Here is an 18,902-nt window from a genome sequence, read left to right as displayed (position 1 = left end):
GACAGTGTGTGGAGTCTCCAGGCCAGGAGGTGGCGAGGAAGTGCAATTAGAACAGATCCTCCACATAGCATCTTTAGAGACAAAAATGAGGTCTGAATTGCTTGAAACAAGTGAAAAAAATCTGCTCATGAGATAGGAGAAATGTACTCATCAGTTTTCTTAAAATCAGAATAATGATTTAATACAAGTAACTTTTCTCTTATGTTGAATTTGGCTTATGATCAGTCTAAAACTTAAAACTTGTGATAAGATTTACAGGTTTTTTTTTTTGTTTTTTTTTTTTTTTTTGCAGTGAATACAACCATCAACTACAAGATGCATCAGAATACTCCAGTAGTTTGATATTTTGGATTTCATGAGTGAAATTAAATATGGAAAACAGTAAGTTCAAAAAATCTGATTCTGTCTCACAACATCAGTCCTCTTCAAATTAGAGTCTGTTGCAGAGTTGTTACTGTGATGGAAACTGATGAGGTTTAAAGAACCAGAAGCCACAAAGGTCAGTAACAATGGTAACAAAGCCATGTAGCATCAACTAAACAATGGTGAGGTTGATTAAGAAAGCAGAAATCAAACCTTTAACCTTTTATTGTAACCTGATACAGCTACTATCAAAAATTCAAAGCAGGCAGACTGCTGTAAAGCTGATGTACTGGCTCCATCTACAGGAGAGGAGGAAACATTGCAGGATCTCCAGACAGAGTCAATCAAGTACAAAAATGAAAATAGCTCTGGTCTAAGATAAAGAAAGCCCATTTAAAATGTTAAAAATGACACTGTCACTTCTGCGTCTCATTAAACCAGGATCACTTGGACTTAACTTTTTCCTAACCAAAGCTAAATCTTCCCAACAAAGTCCCAAATTTTGTTTCCAAGAATCTAAATTAACATTTTTGTGTCAGCTTTTCAGATCATGTGATGAGGCAAACAGATGCTGTATTCATATCTTAGTATATATTCTCTGTCTTTATTGGTGCCATCACCAAACTGGGCACCCATTAACACAACCTACAATGGCCTAATTCATTCATATAACCACTGAGCAGTCCAGTCCCACGTTTCACTGTTTCCTTTCAGAGCATGACCACGCAGAAAGGAAACTGCGTGCTGAAGAAGCCTCTAAAGAGGACATGGTTTGTGTTTCACTGATTGTGTTGTTTTGCAGTGCATGATTTTTTTTTTCCTTTTTTGTGCATCTTTTCTGAGCATTGATTTTGAGAAAATTTCATTTGAAAGAGATCGGAGAGGATGCAGCTGTGCATACTTACTCTTCTTGATTGTGAAGTGTTTTGTGTTTAAAGCAGAAATATATTAGAGCCAACTTTCTCTTCTTTCTTTCCTCATTTTGTTTCACTTTTGGACTCATGGAGTTTAAACTTTCTTGACTTTCATTATGCCGTCCTCAGGGCTAAAAATCCCTGAAAATGATATCAATGTATATCTGTCCAACGAAGATGAAAGAGCGTATCCTGCAGTTGTCTCTAATGTCAGAACAATATTCTTCTGTCACTAACTTCTGTACTCAAAAATTCTCTCAGAAATTGACTCACTGATCCCTGAGCGGGCCTTTAAGTTAACCAAACTGGTGGTTAAGATCTGTCCGTTATCCTGCTTTTGTCTTTGTTTCGCAGCCTGAGGGAAACAGACAGCTGCAGTTTTATAATGTAAAGAAACTGTTTCCATTCTGCTCTCTGCTATCCATTTACAGCTTTGTGTCTCAGTTTCTCTACGACAGAGTGAAACCATCAGCCTAAGGGGAACTCTGTGTGTTTGTGTGTGAGTGTGTGTGTCTGCCAGGTGGACCTCTTCGTCTTCTTCCTCCTCCTGGTGTCACATGGGAGGGGCCTGTGCTGCATGCAGGCTAAAGCTAGCTCTCTCTTATTTCCCTGGCAAATGTTGTCACCACAACCAGTCACACTTCTCTCCTCCTCCTCCTCCTCCTCCTCCTCCACCCCCGCCTCCTCCTCCTACACCTCTTTCTCTTCCACTCCTGACTTCATCCCTCTCTCCCAGTCTGCCTGACACTAGTTTCACATATCCCAGGAGGATAAGATGCCATGGAGGCCACAGGAGGGACAGCGCTCTATGTCTGCTCTCTTCTCTTCTTCTTCTTTCTTACAGGTGAGAGTTGCAATGTTGCTGTGGAGGGATGTTCTGCTTGGCTTGTTGTGTGCTGTGCTGTGTTGGTCTATGTTGTGTTATGTTGCTGCAGCTATAGCTGTTACTGTGGTTTCTGTGTTTGCTTGATTTACGGGGTGAGATGAGGGAAGTTTTTCTTCAGTTTCAGTCACTCATCTTTGAAACTTTTTGAAATTATGTTCTTGGGGGTTTGGGACTGGGAAAGAAGGTTGACACTGATGAACATGGTTAAGAAATGTAAAAAAATACAAACCAATTAGAACATGTGAATTTGTTTACTTTTGTTTTATTATTATTATTATTATTATTATTATTATTATTATTATTATTATTATTAATGGGGATTGATGTGTGGGAAATTTTGTGCGACAGTGAAGAGTTCAGGTTTCAAAATGTAAAGAAAAGGCTGAGTTCAAGGTGTCTTGCTGCTTGTCTGACTGCTTTAAAAATTGTTTTTTTTTTAAAGGGTTCAGGTTAGAGACTGAGTTATGACATCAAACTGCGAACTTTCGGTAAATTAATCTTGGTTGGTATATATATATAAAAAACAAACATATTTGAGGACTTTGACTGAATTTTCAGGTCCCAAACCCCAAAATGTTGTGAGATAATTGTTTCTAAGGATAAAGACCAGATAACCGTTTAAAGAAAAAAACAAAACAACTGCCTCCTAGTAACTGGAAGCAACCAAATAAAGGGCTAGTGATGCATATTTTTTGTGTAATATAAAGTGAACTCCTGCTCTGATTTAAAAACATCTTGTGCTACAGTTGTCACTGACAGACATGGTGTTCCCAGCATTAGTCAGTTAATATTTCAGCCCTGTGGATGCTGCTTTTACAGTGTGTTTAGTGTATTTTGTATTGTTGACCAGAGTGATTTCATAAGATAAGCTCTTCTCTTGTTGGCGTCTGTATGTCGGGACACAAAGAGATGGTCAGTGGAAAGCAGAAGTGACACTGACCACGGCTCAGTGACTCAGGGATAACAGACATGAACCTCATATGACCAATAGTAACTGACATAAGAGATATAAAAAGTTCCTCAACATGAAGCACTCAGCTCTAATGTTTGTATCAACAATGTTCTTTAAGGATCTCTACTCATCTTATCTACAGGACCACAGAAGATGGAGGTGGTGTTGGTACACACTCCATGAGACTTTATTTAGTGTCCAAACATCTCAGATGTGTGTGTAAGGGTACAGATAAGCAGCAGGTGCTTCTTGGTCTGTTTCAATGTGTGTGTGTGTGTGTGTGTGTGTGTGTGTGTGTGTGTGTGTGTGTGTGTGTGTGTGTGTGTGTGTGTGTGTGTGTGTGTGTGTGTGTGACCACTAAATGAAGGTATCCTCTCACCTCACACTCCATTGTTCTCTGCATCACCATAACAATATGTGCGTTGTTTTGGGGACAACAGCGAAGGAGTAAGCTCGGCACACTCCTCCTCGTTCTGCCTTTTCAGCTGGTGTAAACACAGGCACACTCCTGCTGCTGCTGACCACACTCACACACACACACACACACACACACACACACACACACACACACACACACACACACACACACACACACACACACACACACACACACACACACAAACAGACAGAACGTAGCCTGCAGGCTTCTAAGAGAGGAGCGTGTCGAAGGGCTGTCAGCCCTGCATGTATTATTTAGGACATAACACCAACACATATTGAGTCTATTGTGATGAACAACATGGGCAGCAGTTAACAGGGACCTGAGTGACACCCGCCGTGCGTCCCCAGGGAGGAAATAGAGGTGAATTGGTCAGAGGGGGGAGGATTGGGTGACAACAAGAGATTAGAGGTAGATAAGTGATGGGATGTCTCACTTTAAAAGCAGAGCTCAAAACATTTTCTATAAGTTTTCCCCTATTTTTATATCAAATAAATATCTATTTTTTCAAAAATGAATAGGTTTAAACCGCAACTCATCTGTCATTCATTTGTACTTTCATTTCCATTAAGTCTTTGGTTTTACTGAAAGGGAGAAATGGAAGCTGCGCTGTCAGAAGTGAGACAAAAGGACACAAGTAAGAGGAAAGTGTGAGGTTTCAGTAAGTTTGCTTCACAGTAGCACTGCCTACTCACATGCTGCTGCTTCACTCAACCTGGCATCCACACACAGTGGCTCACTTTTCAAACTTCAAACTGACAGAAAAACTCACAAAATAAAGTTTGAAGCTGTCAAAGAAACTGTGAAATGATCCTTCTAAGCTGACCTTTCATATCACAAAAAGGTTTTAAGATCACATTTAATCATTTTCACAGCCAACTAATGATTTGGATGAAGCCAACATCTTGAAATCCAAAATAACTGCTGGGGAAGGATTTTAGCCCCTCCCACTTTAAATGTTTGAGTTTCAAGCAGGTTACCAGAGAATAAACCGTCTTAGCAACAAGCGAGCACTTTTAACAGGCAGCAAGGAGCAAAGTGTGATAAATCAACAGCTATCGAGTGATTTAAGACGGGCCCAATGTTTGTTTTGGGACGAGTTGGGATCAAAGAGACAAGCCTCGTCCTTGTCTGACAAAAACACTGACACTGCGTGGTGAGCTTGGTCAATATTAACTCAACTGACTTTCAGGTCCTGCTCAATGTGACAACTAGGATATAGATCATAGTGAGACCTCATTTCTAAAAATTGGTCATTGTGTTTATATATATATATATATATATATATACTTGAACTTGAGTAGTGTTTTATACTGCAGAATACAAACATGTTGACCACATAGTTTGAGGATAGCCTGCCTCATTGCTAATGGTAGGGTTGACTAAAGTAGGTCACATCAATGCAAAATTATCTGATTTAGGCTGTTTTACAACCAGTCAAAGTGTCCTCAGATTTGACAAAAGCACAATATCACATCTGTCTTCATTTGAGTGTCTTTCAGCTCTTTATTTTGGTTTTACATGACCCACTGATTTACCAGCACCTCACCTACTAGCAGTAGGCTGTTGTTTACCTTAAAACTGTGGGAAACATTCTTCTTAGCCTGCTCAGCACTTTGTGAACAATTTATGTAGTTTTGTTCAGAGGTTGGTTGAGACCGAAATTGACTTTAAAAGACAAAACGTTTGTTGAAACACAACTGAAAATTCAATTTCAAAGAAACTTTATTTATTCCTGAGGGGCAATTAGAGGCTCATAGAGCAGCCAGTAAGCAATGTAAACACTGTAACAGCTGTAGACAAAGAAAATGAATGACAATGAGGCAGCATGTGTGATCTATTTCAAAAGATTTCTCTTAAAACAGGAAACAAAGAGGATAGGGGAACACCTTACATTGCATTTAACAAGAACATCATCTTTGTGACGTCACCCAGAGGTTTCTGAAGCATTTTTCTGAATGATGGCAGCTGCAGTAATGACGGTGCTATACCAGCTTGGCTTACAGTCAGCTTAGAAAAAGGCAAAGAGGCTTCCAGCCCTCTTGCTAACAGGTGTGTACTGCCCAGTTAGCAGCCATACCCCTAATTTTGCCCAAATGAGTGAAACCTGTAGCTTTAATATGCTCATAATGAGAACACTGGGTAAAAAAATAAAAATAAAAAATACAGATTGTAGACAGATAGAGAAATAGGCTAATCATACAATAGAAGTTTTTGCACCAGGCTGTAAACATGTCATTCCTGCTGAAAAAATGGGAACCTCAATATGTGTGCCAATGCGACCTAATAGGCTTTGGAGCCAACCCCAAGTGGACACTCAAAGAACTGCAGTTTGTTGCATTTCTGCAGTGTCTTAGTTTTCATCTTTGGAGGTAACCACTTGAGAAAATCTGGTAGAGGGCTGTGAGTTGGACTGAGCCAGGCTTGCACCCAAGGTTGATGTGCTTTTGATGGTAAACAAAGGCAGTTTGCTGACATGTTAGAAGTGTCATAAGGGCATAGTATGTCAGTATTGTTGTCCATCCCTCAGGTGTCAAAAAGGTTGTATCTTGATTGCTAGATCTCGGTAAAATGCTGTCATGGAGTTACAATTTCTTTGCACTGAGTCTGCCATCCCACCACAAGTTACTTTTAGACTGATGACTAACACTGTCCAAGAGCAAAATGCTATGATTCTGCATTAACTCTCTTGTCTCTGCCATTGTGCTCCTCCTCCTCTTCTTCAAATTCAGAAGTCAGCTCTGAGTACATCCACATCCCCACTTTGGTCCATCATGGTATTGAAGGGAGGTCCCTGCTCCTGTCTGTTGAGACCCGCTTCTCCTTGGACGAGGTGGAGATCCAGGGAACTTGGTCACACACCAGGCCTAGTGGGACCAGAGCCACGTTGGTGACGTTCACCAAAGAGTCCACGATCACTGACATGATGTACAGAAACCATCTCCTTTTTAGAGAACCTAACGTTTCTTTGCTAATCCGGAAACTAAACCCAGATGATGAGGGGGATTACACATTGGACCTCAACATTGAGTTCCACAACAAGACAGGACTTGTTATCAAGGAGAAGAGGACTGTGCATGTGACAGTTGATGGTAAGTGTCTTTGTATTTTGATGATTTTATTGATTTTATCTGCTGACTTAACTCTTGTCAACAGAAAAATTTATTTGCTGTCTTTTCTTCATTTCCACAGTTCCTGTTTCATCTCCGGTCATTGAGAAGAACCCATCTTACGCAGTGATCGAGGACAAGTCGAACGTAACCTTGTCTTGTTCTGTTGAGAAAGGAACAAGAGTTGTTTTCCAGTGGCTAAGGGACAATGTTGCACTAGGTCCCAATGACAGATACCACTTCTCCAAAGAGAATTCCACACTGTTCATTAATCCTGTACGGAAAGAGGACAAGGGAATGTACAGCTGTGTGGCCAGCAACCCTGCCAGCCCGGGTCGTTCCAGCAAGCCTGTGGAACTCAACGTCTACTGTGAGTATAAGCTGCTGATGATGTTTCTGAAATGTCTTTTTCTTTTATTGCACCAAAAACACCTGAAATTGTAGGTTGAGACTTAGTTCTGTGTTGTTCTATTGGGATTTGTTTTCTGGGGAATATGGATTTTCTCTGTTTCCTTGTTATATGGGGAAACTGATGATGAAAGCAGCCTATTGTGTCTGACACAGTGAGCATTTTCTGGAAGTGGAGTCTTGGTTAAAAAGCAGAACCACTAAAGAGGTGACCCCAGAATTCACAGGCACAACCTCTGTGAGCAAACAACAGCTTTTAAAGTTCACAGTGTACTATAAAGCAGTCAATCAGAGGGTCAATAAGATTTCTGGTGTGTGATGGTAATCGATCGATACAGTCAGATGTTTTGAGATGCAAAACTTGAACTGGTAAAGTAGCAACATGTCTGAACTGACTGTTAGCTTAGCTTGCATTGGGATTTCAGGTTATGCTTGTTTTATGCTTTTAGTTCACAGCATCCTTTTAAAAATTTTTCTTTATTAGTGAAATAGTATAACAACCAGTAAAAATGTGACATTTGTGACAAGGAGGTAAAGTAGATTAACAGACAAAGAAAAGACAGAGAAAAAAAAAACACTTGGGTCTAAGTGGTAAAACGCCTTCTGCATCAGCTATTATGTTGCATTGGTTACTGCACTAACAGCACTCCCCCAAAAATCACTGAACTTTTGGAACTCCGTTAGTTTCACGCCTACCTAAATGGCTTATTAAAATCAAGAAGGGGCGGGGCTTCTGGTGTCAGTTTTGTACGTATTTCTAGATGAGAGCTGCTGCTAATGCTACAACAGGTTACTCTATCTATCTATCTATCTATCTATCTATCTATCTATCTATCTATCTATCTATCTATCTATCTATCTATCTATCTATCTATCTATCTATCTATTTTTTTTGTTCAGGTAGAATTTCCTCTTGTTGATCAGATTTCAAGTCCAAACAATTCCTGTCAGTCTTTCGTGTCAGAGTTGTGAAGCATGTTGAGAAAACTTTCTTTACCCAGCACTGGTTAGAACTGTCGAGAAACCTCTAAAATTGTGGTAGTCAGCACAAAAAATGTTGATGATGTACACAGGCCCTTGGGATGAATGCCTTAATTTTCTCTTAAATAGAAAAGTCTATTTAAATGTTAGCAGTTTACAGTACTCTGGATACAAATGGTAAAACCTTCATTCTTCTAGCTAAGTTGACTTGCAGTAACCGTGATGGTATTCTCAGTTTGTGCTGGTTTGGTTGCACTGTGGACAAAAGTAGGTCAACTTTGCCAGGGAATGTGAGAAAATACATGAAGCATATAGTTAGGCCATTCAACTGATACCTATCCCTGCAAGCTATTTTTGATTTTCTGTATGGCACTATATAGAAAGAGTCCATCTTTGATGTTCATGGTCTTGTTTGCTTTTGTGGGTCATTAAGAAGCGCCACTTCTCACAGAAGCTCCTACTTATCTCCAAAAAAAAAAAAAAGTTAGGTTATTTGATGTTAGATATTAAATGATAACTCCATGTTTGTGTTATTTACACCCTTATTTTCTGATGCTTTGGGGTCTGACTTGCAAGATGTAAAGTCTTATATTTAGAACAGATGGTAATATTCATTTTATAAATTAGGTGTGTTTTCAGTTATTCATACTGAGTATACTGTTGGGCACTGCAATCTTTTTTTAAAAAAAGTGACTCCCACAGTAAAATAGCAACTAAGGAGTTGTAGCAATGCGCATTGCTCATGTCCCACAAAAAAAGTTACACATGGTTTAAAAGTAAAACATGGCAGCTACCACAATTACTCAAAACACACGAACAGGTGAAGTAATAGTGGCTACATCCATTTTTATAGCCAATGGGTTAGTTGAGCAAACTCCTCCACAATTTTATGGGGAAAATGTTCATTATGAACCGTAAAAACGATAAATAACAGCAAAGGTAGGTCAAAAATTAGACTAGATATGTCATGCAATGATTAGTCACAAATCTGAACTCATAAATAAATAAAACTCAAGAATCAAAACTCAGAAATTCAATGAAGCAAGAACCATAGAAATTATCTCAAGGTATAACTTTTTTTATTCATTTATTCATTTTTACAGAATTCTTTGACTTTAGCCATCTTATTTGAAACTGATTCACCTGATTGTGTGATGTACTTGTCACCAACCTTCTGCACCAAACCAAAGTGAGCTATAAAGCAAACCATGATCTGTTATTTTACTCTGACCGTGTTTTTGCACAGTTCTTCCAGAGAGCAGGTGGAGGGTTGTATGTAAATGTATGTGAGGGTAAACTTTTTCTGACTGCTGAGAGCACGTGGCAGATCAGGGACATTATTTGCATGGGAGCACATGCACCGCACAGAACTCCTCTGTTCAAACTATAAAGTGTGTGGGTGGGTGCACTGACAAACTGCTCTGGTTTTGTGAGTGTGAGTATTTAATCTTTCCATGAATTCATTTGAATGCAGAGTAATTTCACGTAACTGTCTTTTCTGTTCTGATGGGACATAAAGGAGTTCATACATGTGTGACAGGCAAATAACTTCCTTTCTTTCTACCCAATTTATCTTTATGTTCTGTGCAAGAAGCACAGGTTGAGAATTGGAACAAAATCTTTAGGACTGAAAGTTAGTATAATTCAAAAGGATCCTGCAGAAGGCAGACTTACCATTATCTGTTTGATTGGTTTCGTGTTAAACCGAAGAGTTCCAGTTTCAGGCAGTCATTAACAATATCGTATATTGGAATTGTCTAATGATGGTTAAGTAATTGTGTCAATTTGCCCTTATAAGTAGAACATTTCCTTATGACCAAACTGCAGCTTATTTTATACTGCAGTTTTACTTACTGACATATTAAATTTCGATTGGCAGTAGATTTGAAACCAGATAAGACAAATGAAACATTCTTTTTGCATTTAAAATCTGGGAAGTTACACTTTCATATTGCAATTTCAACATGTCCCAGAGCACGGGTTCCTTCCACTGATGTGTATGTAGAAATCTAGTACAATTCGTAAACAAAAAAACATTACCATCCAGGGCGCAGTTATTCACATCACCTCATACTCTGAAAACACGTCATCAGTATTTACATTTTTTATCGATACAGTCATAACATTCCTGTATTTTGAAAAATGTATGTAAAATTTTCATTTGTTATGCTTATTGCACTTTTTAACACTTTTTTAGTAATTTATTTAGTTAGTCTGGATATTAGTCTAAATATTTTAGTCGAGTGAAGGATATGAGGGTTGTATTAAAAAAAGACAAAACAGCATGTATAAATGTAAAGATATACCCTAGCTGACTTAGTATGGTAGATCATAAAGGGTTAAAGCTCCTGTTCATGACCAAAGACGTAGCTCCTGTCTCTGTTCTTCCTTTTAAATTGAAACTCTTATCCAGCAGTCTTCAACAGACAGATTGTAACTCACATTTTAATTTTTGCTGTAGAAAAGCAAACAAAGCATACAAACTATTCCTTTGATTGATGCCTCCACGGTGTCATCATTTTAAGACAGTATTTAAGGAATATAGAATCCATTCTCAGTAATGGCCGTCCTTACTTTTGTAAAAAAAAAAATATAGAGAGGCTTGAGGATTGATTCTACACTGTTTCATAACCTGCTGAAAATCACTAACAGGAGCTTTAAATCACCTATAGCATAAACTTAGTTGAGAGCTGGGATGATATAGAGAGACTCTGTCACTAGGAAGAAAACCCTTTCATTATCCCATTTTTATTTTTTTTTACTTTTTCTTTTGTTAAAGTTCCTCTTCAGCTCTTAATTTGAAGGGCAAGAACTAATCTTCTATGTCACCACCAGAACTTTTTTGTTATGTCGTGGACTGAACCTTTGACCCTGTGGACAAAATCTTGAGTCCCTGCTGCCCCTTGATGCATTAAAATGAGGCAAACTTATGAAAGTTATGGTTTTGTATAATATGTAAGCCTCCCACCAGCAGTTAGCTGTCATGTTTCCCTGACCTAATGCCGGTCTCTGCAGATGGCCCCTACAACCTGGAGGTGAACTCAGGCCAGGGCCTGCGGACAGGCGAAGTGTTCACCATCAACCCGGGGGAGCAGGTCTTCTTTGAGTGCCAGGCTGATTCCAACCCACCCAACAGCTACGTCTGGATCTCCAAGAGTCACAATGCCACTCAGGTCATCACAGAGGGCCCGCGGCTCAAAGTGTGCTTGTACAGACTCGCCCAGGCTGAGGAGTACCTGTGTAGAGCCTTCAACAATGTGACGCAGAAGCAGGACGAGGCCCAATTTACTCTGGTAGTAGCCAGCTTAGGACCAGGTGGGTAGGAGGTGGAACATGGCAGGAGGGAGCCGAGCGTGGGTAGATTTTGGGAATCCTTTGAGATAAACACTTTGTAAACAGTGTGTCACGCCAAATGCAAAGGAGGTTTATGAGCTATGGGAGATATATCACTATTCCTGTCAATGACAGACAAACACCATGGCCAGCTTGGGAACAGTAAGGCAGATAAAAAACAAGTTCAACAATGTGTGCACAAAGGTGAAAAGAGAAAACGGGCTAGGGCTATAACATGAAATTTACATGGCCATTGAGAGCCTATTTTTTAATCTCTGTTGCTAGGTTTCTGTGCCTGCAGCATGTATTAAGGTTCATTGGCTGGGAAAGCAAACAAAGGATGACAGCTGTTGTGTTTGTTGACTAAGTTTTATAGCATGCAGTTTCTGTGTGCTGAATGTGACATTGATATGTTGGCTTGGTGATGCAGATTGGCTGATAGGCTGTGCTGGAGCTGGTTATGGTTTTAGATGCTGTTTACAACTCATCAGAAATCACTATGGTCTAAATCTTTACTGGCATTGAAATCTGAAAATAATCACACTGTAATAACCAATGCCTTCTTGCTTTCATCAAAAAAGTTAGTGCTGCAGTCGAATAACCAGTGTCTGACTTGTCAAGTGACCCGTCTCTGCTGAAAAACCTGTAGTTGAACTGAAGTTCACAGGTGAAAAGTTGATTTGCTTAGCCACCATTGTGTTTGTTTTGTACAGCTCCTTCTGTCCTCAAATCCAACAGAATGCATCTGCACATACATTTGTTTGAGTATATTTTAAGTGTAGCGGTGCTGACATGAAAGGTGTCTCATGTAATGGGAACAACATTTAATGACATAATAATAATAATAATAATAATAATAATAATAATAATAATTATTATTATTATTATTATTATTATTATTATTATTACAACTTCAGGACAGTGACCTTTCTAAATAAATGCATAAAACTCCTCAAGTCATCTATGTTGCTTTCCGAAATTTCATCCAATCAGCTGTTGGAAAGATGTTCTCAAGTTGTGCTGGCACATATCTATGGCTTGATATGAATCTTTCAATCTTCCTATGGCTCATAGAAATCACATTTTATCTAACAACATTAAGGCGTTAAATCAACAAAGTTAAAGCACTGTGTGTTGTCGATCTCCTGATGGGGAGACACACTCATTGATTCAACTGGAGGGATCCTTGCAAGTGTCTTATAAACCCCAAAATACCTGTAGCCCTCCTTTGTGCAATATCTTGGACACACCAATTGAGTCGGTATGTTACAAACTGATGGCAGCTACTTGCGAGGCCCGTAACTTTAGCATCTGTCTTACTTTTCTTGTTTAGCACTGAACAGATCTCTGTTCAAGATTGAGCACATTCAGACCTGAGTTAGTAGGGTTTGAAATAAGGTCAAGTCAAAAAACTCACGATTCTCATTTGACTAAAGTAAAAGTCCAGAACTGAAATACTATTGCACTGAAAATAGTAGTGCTAGCTGTTTTTTCCTTACAAACTTGAGCACACTCACTGTTTTTTTTTTTTTTTTTTTTTAACAATTTGTATTGAGGCTGAATGTCAGCTCCTTCAAACTCATGGTTTTGATGACTTAATGGTGAAGTTGAGAAAAAAATAATTCTTTGTAAGTAATGTTTGAGTGCCCATGTGCAAGCGGAGTCCTCGTGTTTGGAGCATAATCTCTTCTCTTGCTGTCGATGGGTCAGATTTAGCTGCATTTTTGTTACAAATAGCACAAACCTCATTAAATCCAAGGGAACCTCGAGTTTACCTCACTATATGAATGCTAACATTAGCAAGTCTGATTCCTATGGGTGTGTCTTTCGCTCATTTATCCACTAGATTTTTGGATCAATTACAAACTTGAAATGTAACCAGTTTAACACTTGATGAAATATTTCAGTTGAGGTGTTTTGCTTATACAGTGCTGCTTCTTGAGTCAAGCTAGCATGGCAAACAAAGTTAACGTCAGTGCTGTTTATCAACAGGAAAAGAGAAACACACCCAGGATGGCAGCTCTCTTTCCCCCCTGGCAGCCATTACTGTCAGCTCTTTGTTCATCATCGGCTGTATGCTGCTGTTCTTCCTCAGGAGAACCTGCCATCCAAAGAGAGGTGAGCTTGATTAAAGATTTCTCTGCTGCTTCGACAGAAGGTGTCTCCTAGCGGTAGTGAACTCCTGTGAGTTCAGCCTTTAAAGTCAGTCCTCTAACCTGTTAAACATGTTCTATGTTTGAATTCATGCACCAGACGATAACATTTAACAGCTTAGTGGGCTGAGACCTTACATGTGAGCGGTTAACATTTATGTAGCTGGCATGAAATGTCATTCAAATTAGAGATAAACAAGACAGCGTAGCTTCTCTGTTTGAGGTTATAATGGATTTGTTTTGTATAACCCTTTCTTCTTCTCTCTGTCCCCTACCATCAACAGTTCTCATGAGTATTTATAACAGGTAAGGTTATAACAGGTTATTTCAAAGAAATCTTGATCATTATTTAAAATGTATAAGTAAAGATATTCTTTCACTAACAAAGAGATCTGCCTGATTTTGCAGACCGCTTTCAGAGCAGAAACGACCACATCGTTCAGGTAAGGTACTGCTTGAGAACATTTACCATCACCCACCTCTAGCCATAAACATTGCACATACAGTGTGCATTCATTGAAATTAAAATGTACACATCTTCAGGTCACGAGGATGCAACAGAAGACTTTGGTATCTATGAGTTTGTGTCCATACCTGGGAAAATGGAGTCCGCTCAGGTATTTCACATAATAAAATTCAATCCTGTTTCCTGTTGTTGAACTGTTGTGGTCAGTATTCAGTTTCTGATTCAACTGTCCCGCAGGCTTCATGCAGATCTCTGGCTCGCCTTGAGTCGGTTCAGGATATGCACACCACCATCTACGATGTGATCAGACATGTTCCTGAAACCCCGACTCACAGTTTGCTGAATTAACTCAAGTTTCGGCGCTACTTGCGGTGATTCCACTTGAAGACTCTTGTGTAGCTTTATTCTCTTAAATCTCTGTTTTCAAAGCCTGAAACTGGATTTGAAGGCCCATTTTTTTGCACAAGGGATGAGAGAGACTTGTGACCTGATCATGCACTGTTATGTCCACACTTTTGGACAGATTTTTCATGTGTTTTATGGACATTGTGATATGAAGGGGTATGTATGCCTTGAAGTTAACCTTTTTTCTGTGAATATATGATTGTGCTCAAAATTATCCTCCCATTTTTTTTATAACAAAAAGGACGATAACCGCGATTTTATCAAACCAAATATAATAGTAGTGTCTAGTTGTACATCATTTTGGAGACATTAAGAGTTACCTGATGGTGTTCTAACTCTTCACAGGCTGATTAATATTCAAAACGTGTAATTTTGATAATTAAGATTTTATTACTGTTAATAATATTATCGTAATTTAACATTTCCATTTAGGAGAGTCTGTTTTGTGAGAAGATGTGTTATAATGACTGCATTTTCTTGTATGTAATGAAAAATATGTGTAAATATTGTACATTGATCATACTGCAGATTCTCTATACTTATTCTATTCTTATGTATATGTAATTCTTGTGTTTGTCTGAATCTATTTATTACTGCTGAAACACACCTTTTTCCTTACAAATGTAGCATTTCTTCTGCTCATTATCAATATAATGAAATGCTAAAATAAGAAAGATAATTATTGATTCTGTACAGTTTGCATCCACATGTATGTTTTATACTTTAGTAAAATATAACTCTAACACTCTGAGTCATTCTTGAAGTTGTGTTTTTTCGCCTACAACCACAAAAAGACACCGACTTCTATCAGCCATTTATGCATTTAAATTGGTACTTTTAATGTACTCTTTAAGAAATTGGCAGCACGGCTTGAAATGAACACTTTTTCACTCCCAGATCCTGAAAAAATAAGAATCGTGTAGCTGAAGCCAGCAAAGATGTTGGTTCTGCTGCTTCACAGTCAGTCTTTGTCTGATGTCTTGGCTGCGATCTCCCTTCCCACAAGTGTTGCGTTCTGAGTCTTGAAAATGGAGCGTAGTGCCTGCCGCTCTCTCTTCGCTCTGCTGGATGGGTATGCTTTGTACCTGGCGAGATCTGGAGATGGGCAGCAACAGACGGATGGTTCACCATGTGGCAGAGTGCCCTCCACCTGCTCCTGCTGACACCTTGTCACAAGTAGATAAAAATGAGCATGCTTATTAGCTTCTTTGTGTGTTTACTTAAGGAGACAGAGAGAGGAGTAAGCAGAAGATGGATACAAAAAAGCACCAATACAAAACAATATTTTGATGAGTGTAATGAAAATCTGTTGACAAAAATATCACATTATACATTAACAGCTTGCTTTCTGCTATGATTCACAATGTTACCAAAACGTGGTGTGATCCTCTCCGTGCCACCTCTTCTGTTTAAATTCATTTTAGAAGCTGCAGCACACAAACGTGTACAACCAGTAATGCTGAAACTTTTCAACCGACAATTAAGGAGGAGATATCTTTTTTTTTTCCTACAGAGGAAAATCGTGAGTTGGCAAGGCTTTAACATAACATAGTATTATGAAACTACTTTCATTCTGAGTCATAAAGTGCTGTTGTCTTGATGCTTTCTTGCATAACAATAGGCAGTTTAATAAATCTTGCTCTAATTAAAGAGCATGAAGTGGCCGACTGAGTGTGTTGTGTCTTCGTGATGGCATCTCCGGGTAAGGGTTGCCATCTGTTCCGTCTCTGTGTGTGCTTAAAGGGAGGCGCTGCTCTGTGGATGACTGCCTAACAAACAACAGAAGAGTAAATCCACCTGAGGAGATTGACCTCACCTTCATTTGACTGGGAAATAGCCTGAGGCATCATTAACCAGGAACTAGAGCTCACAGCGCCTGTTGTCTGTTGCATGCTGCCTGCTTTTAACCCAAAACTGAACAGATTAAAACACTTCAGAGGGCAAATAAGGCAGATAAACTGCAGGGCATAACGCTTTTTGTAATTAGCTGAAGCAGTTAATAATGCAGAGCCAGGTCTGTTTACTTTGCAAAGATGAAACTAGGTGAACTTCATCATAAATGACATCAGCCCATGTGACATGCTATGATCACTCCTATAACAGTAAACAGTGGAAGTGGTTTGTCAATTATAAATACTGCAAACAAAAAGAATTAAATATTGTTCATTTCATCTGTTTTGAAACATACTGATAGCCATTTAAAAAGTCCCAGAAGCTACAACATACAACAATACTCATGCTGTAGCATTGAGTTGAAACCACAAGGTCATAGCTCCAAATGTTAAGCTTGCAGAACTTTTTCTGTTACATGCTTCTCTATCTCTATATTTACATAAATAAAAATGGGGAGTGAAGTGTTATTCAACAGGGTTATTTCAATGTTTAAAAAGCGTGGATTGAAATGTTGAGTGAGTATGGCACTCTACATTGCAAGGAATTACATGTGAGTAATACATTTCAAGTTGGGGTGTTAAAGGATGCCATAATGACTCTATGGATGTTGAAAAGGATAAAATACAGGGTTAGTAAAAGTTTTTAAAAAGGATTTAACAAGGATATGAAAAAAATATGAATTAAAGACTTGGTTGATGTTACAAATGTTGGACTGGAGTTAGTAAAGGACATTATGATGGTGTAATTGAGGGCTAGTTAGAGATATAAGGTGATATAAGGATGTGATTAAAAGGTTGTTAGTAAGTTAGTTATAAATAGTGGGTTTAATACATAGACTGTATAAAATGTGGACATAGTCTCACCAACGTCACACGTCTGTTTCTGAAACAGAAAATGAAGCACATCGGCTATAGCGGCCATATTGGTAGTGGCAAGGGCTTCGCCTACAGCTATAGGGCGCCTGTCGGTCACGCGACCCTCAGCTGTGCCTCCTATTGGGGGAGCTCAGGATCTTAATATCCTCTGAATGGCCGAGTTAGAAAAAATTCACTCCCCGTACAGTGGGTGCTGATAGTAAAATTAGCAACTCAGACAGGAGACGTTTTGCGAACCAGGCTGTAAATAGATTAATTTCTGCTTTGAAAACATTTTTTTTTGGCTTGGTGTGTATGTGACTTCAGCTGCTTCCGGAGCCAGCCTCAAGCAAACACTCGAGAAACAGCAGATTTTAGCACTTCCGCATTGTCTCATACTCTTAGACCAGAAGTTGCCGCTTGGTTTAATAAAAGGCTATGCCAAGGATTTCCTGAAATATATATTATTTTGCAAGTTAGGTTAAGAGTGAAATTAAAAAACCCTTGTCAAGGATATCAAAATTATAAGTAAGGGGTTTGTTTAGGTTGTATTATAGGGTAAGCAATGTGCTACGGGTTGGATAAGGTAATTATGAAAGGGGTTAGTCAAGGGTGTAAAAGGGGAAATTATTTAAAATTAATTTATTGTAATGACGGGCCTGTTAGTGATTTTTTTTCTTTTTAGATTTATAGGGGTGTAGTTGGATGGTCAGTTTAGGCTGTAATAAAGGCCTTGTTAATGGTGTTATAATTGCTATTTAAGGTTGTAATAAATATAGCAGTTGTTTTATCAAAGAGGTTATTTGAAGGCATATGAAAGGATTTGTTAAGGGTGCAGGTTTGTTAGTATAAAAGCTTTGCTTATGCCTCACTAAATGTTTTATCCGACTAGTATTAAAGAAAAGTAAAGAGTGCTATAAAGGATAACTTTACAGTTTAATACAGAGCAAGAGGATTTTTTGATAAAAGAATTCATTTAAAATGCCATACAGGTTAAATAAAGACTTTTTGAACTTGGTAGTTATTAGTGTAAGTAAAAGGTCTTATAAAGGGTTTGGTAAATGTTAAACACTGAGTGTAACGCTAAGTGTCATGAACGAGGGAATAAAAGTTGCAAAAACATTTGAGTGGAGTGGCTGGGGTGATGGAGGTAAAAGGGGAGTAAGAGGGTCAGTCAAAATTAAAGTCTTGCATTTAAAAACATCGGGCAAATAGAAGTGACAAATCATTCAGAACAATGCTCCCTGTCAGTGTTGTCGTAACAGTACATACCATATATCTATTTTTTTTTATCAATGGAACTATAATATTTCAGCATTTTAAGCCTTTCAGCTATTACATGTTCCATTTACAATTTGATTTCACTAAAAACATGCAGCGTGTGGTCTGCTGTTTTGATTGTTTACACCTGTAGTAACTCCTTTTCCAATGAAGAATTCCAAAATATCTCACCTGCCCACACCCATCTTCTTTGTCACTTAACAGTAAAACGGAGCAAATGTTTCTCCAGACTTTCAGTTTCTATTAATGTTAAATTACCACCCTCCAGTGGCAGAAAGCAGCAGCACATGCATGGTAAATGGTTGATGGAGTGCATTCATGTAACTCATCTTCCTGACTTTTAAAGTCTTATTCACACAAGATGTCACATTCAGTCATTTAGGCTGCTACGTTAAGTGCCGTTCAGTAATAACAGATTCACTTTCAGTATACTGTCTTGCCTATGGACACTTTGCAATGAAGAC

At 38.7% G+C, this 18,902-nt stretch overlaps 1 protein-coding gene across 1 annotated transcript; it reads left to right on the top strand.

Moving 5' to 3' along the window:
• Nucleotides 1–1,913: 1,913 nt before the first annotated feature.
• On the top strand, nucleotides 1,914–14,851 carry hepacam2 (HEPACAM family member 2). Its single transcript, XM_074686934.1, has 9 exons — nucleotides 1,914–2,121; nucleotides 6,287–6,646; nucleotides 6,747–7,034; nucleotides 11,069–11,368; nucleotides 13,379–13,504; nucleotides 13,824–13,845; nucleotides 13,948–13,982; nucleotides 14,083–14,156; nucleotides 14,243–14,851. Exons 1-9 carry the CDS (start codon nucleotides 2,058–2,060, stop codon nucleotides 14,351–14,353), a joined length of 1,380 nt encoding a protein of 459 aa, XP_074543035.1. The 5' UTR covers nucleotides 1,914–2,057; the 3' UTR covers nucleotides 14,354–14,851.
• The last annotated feature ends 4,051 nt before the right edge of the window (nucleotides 14,852–18,902 follow it).

Source organism: Halichoeres trimaculatus, unplaced genomic scaffold, assembly GCF_033239565.1.
Source record: "Halichoeres trimaculatus isolate MK-OKI-2021-1 unplaced genomic scaffold, fHalTri1.1 fHalTri1_scaffold_14, whole genome shotgun sequence".
NCBI classification, from domain to species: Eukaryota; Metazoa; Chordata; class Actinopteri; order Labriformes; family Labridae; genus Halichoeres; species Halichoeres trimaculatus.
The sequence above is the reverse complement of the archived record's forward strand: the minus strand, read 5'-3'. Positions and strand labels throughout refer to the sequence as shown.

Excerpts from the sequence above, each read along its gene's own strand:
- hepacam2 (XM_074686934.1), top strand. The coding sequence starts at position 2,058 with ATGGAGGCCACAGGAGGGACAGCGCTCTATGTCTGCTCTCTTCTCTTC. Across the intron at positions 2,122-6,286 it reads CTTCTTCTTCTTTCTTACAG|AAGTCAGCTCTGAGTACATC; the intron begins GTGAGAGTTGCA and ends CTTCAAATTCAG. Across the intron at positions 13,846-13,947 it reads CTCATGAGTATTTATAACAG|ACCGCTTTCAGAGCAGAAAC; the intron begins GTAAGGTTATAA and ends CTGATTTTGCAG.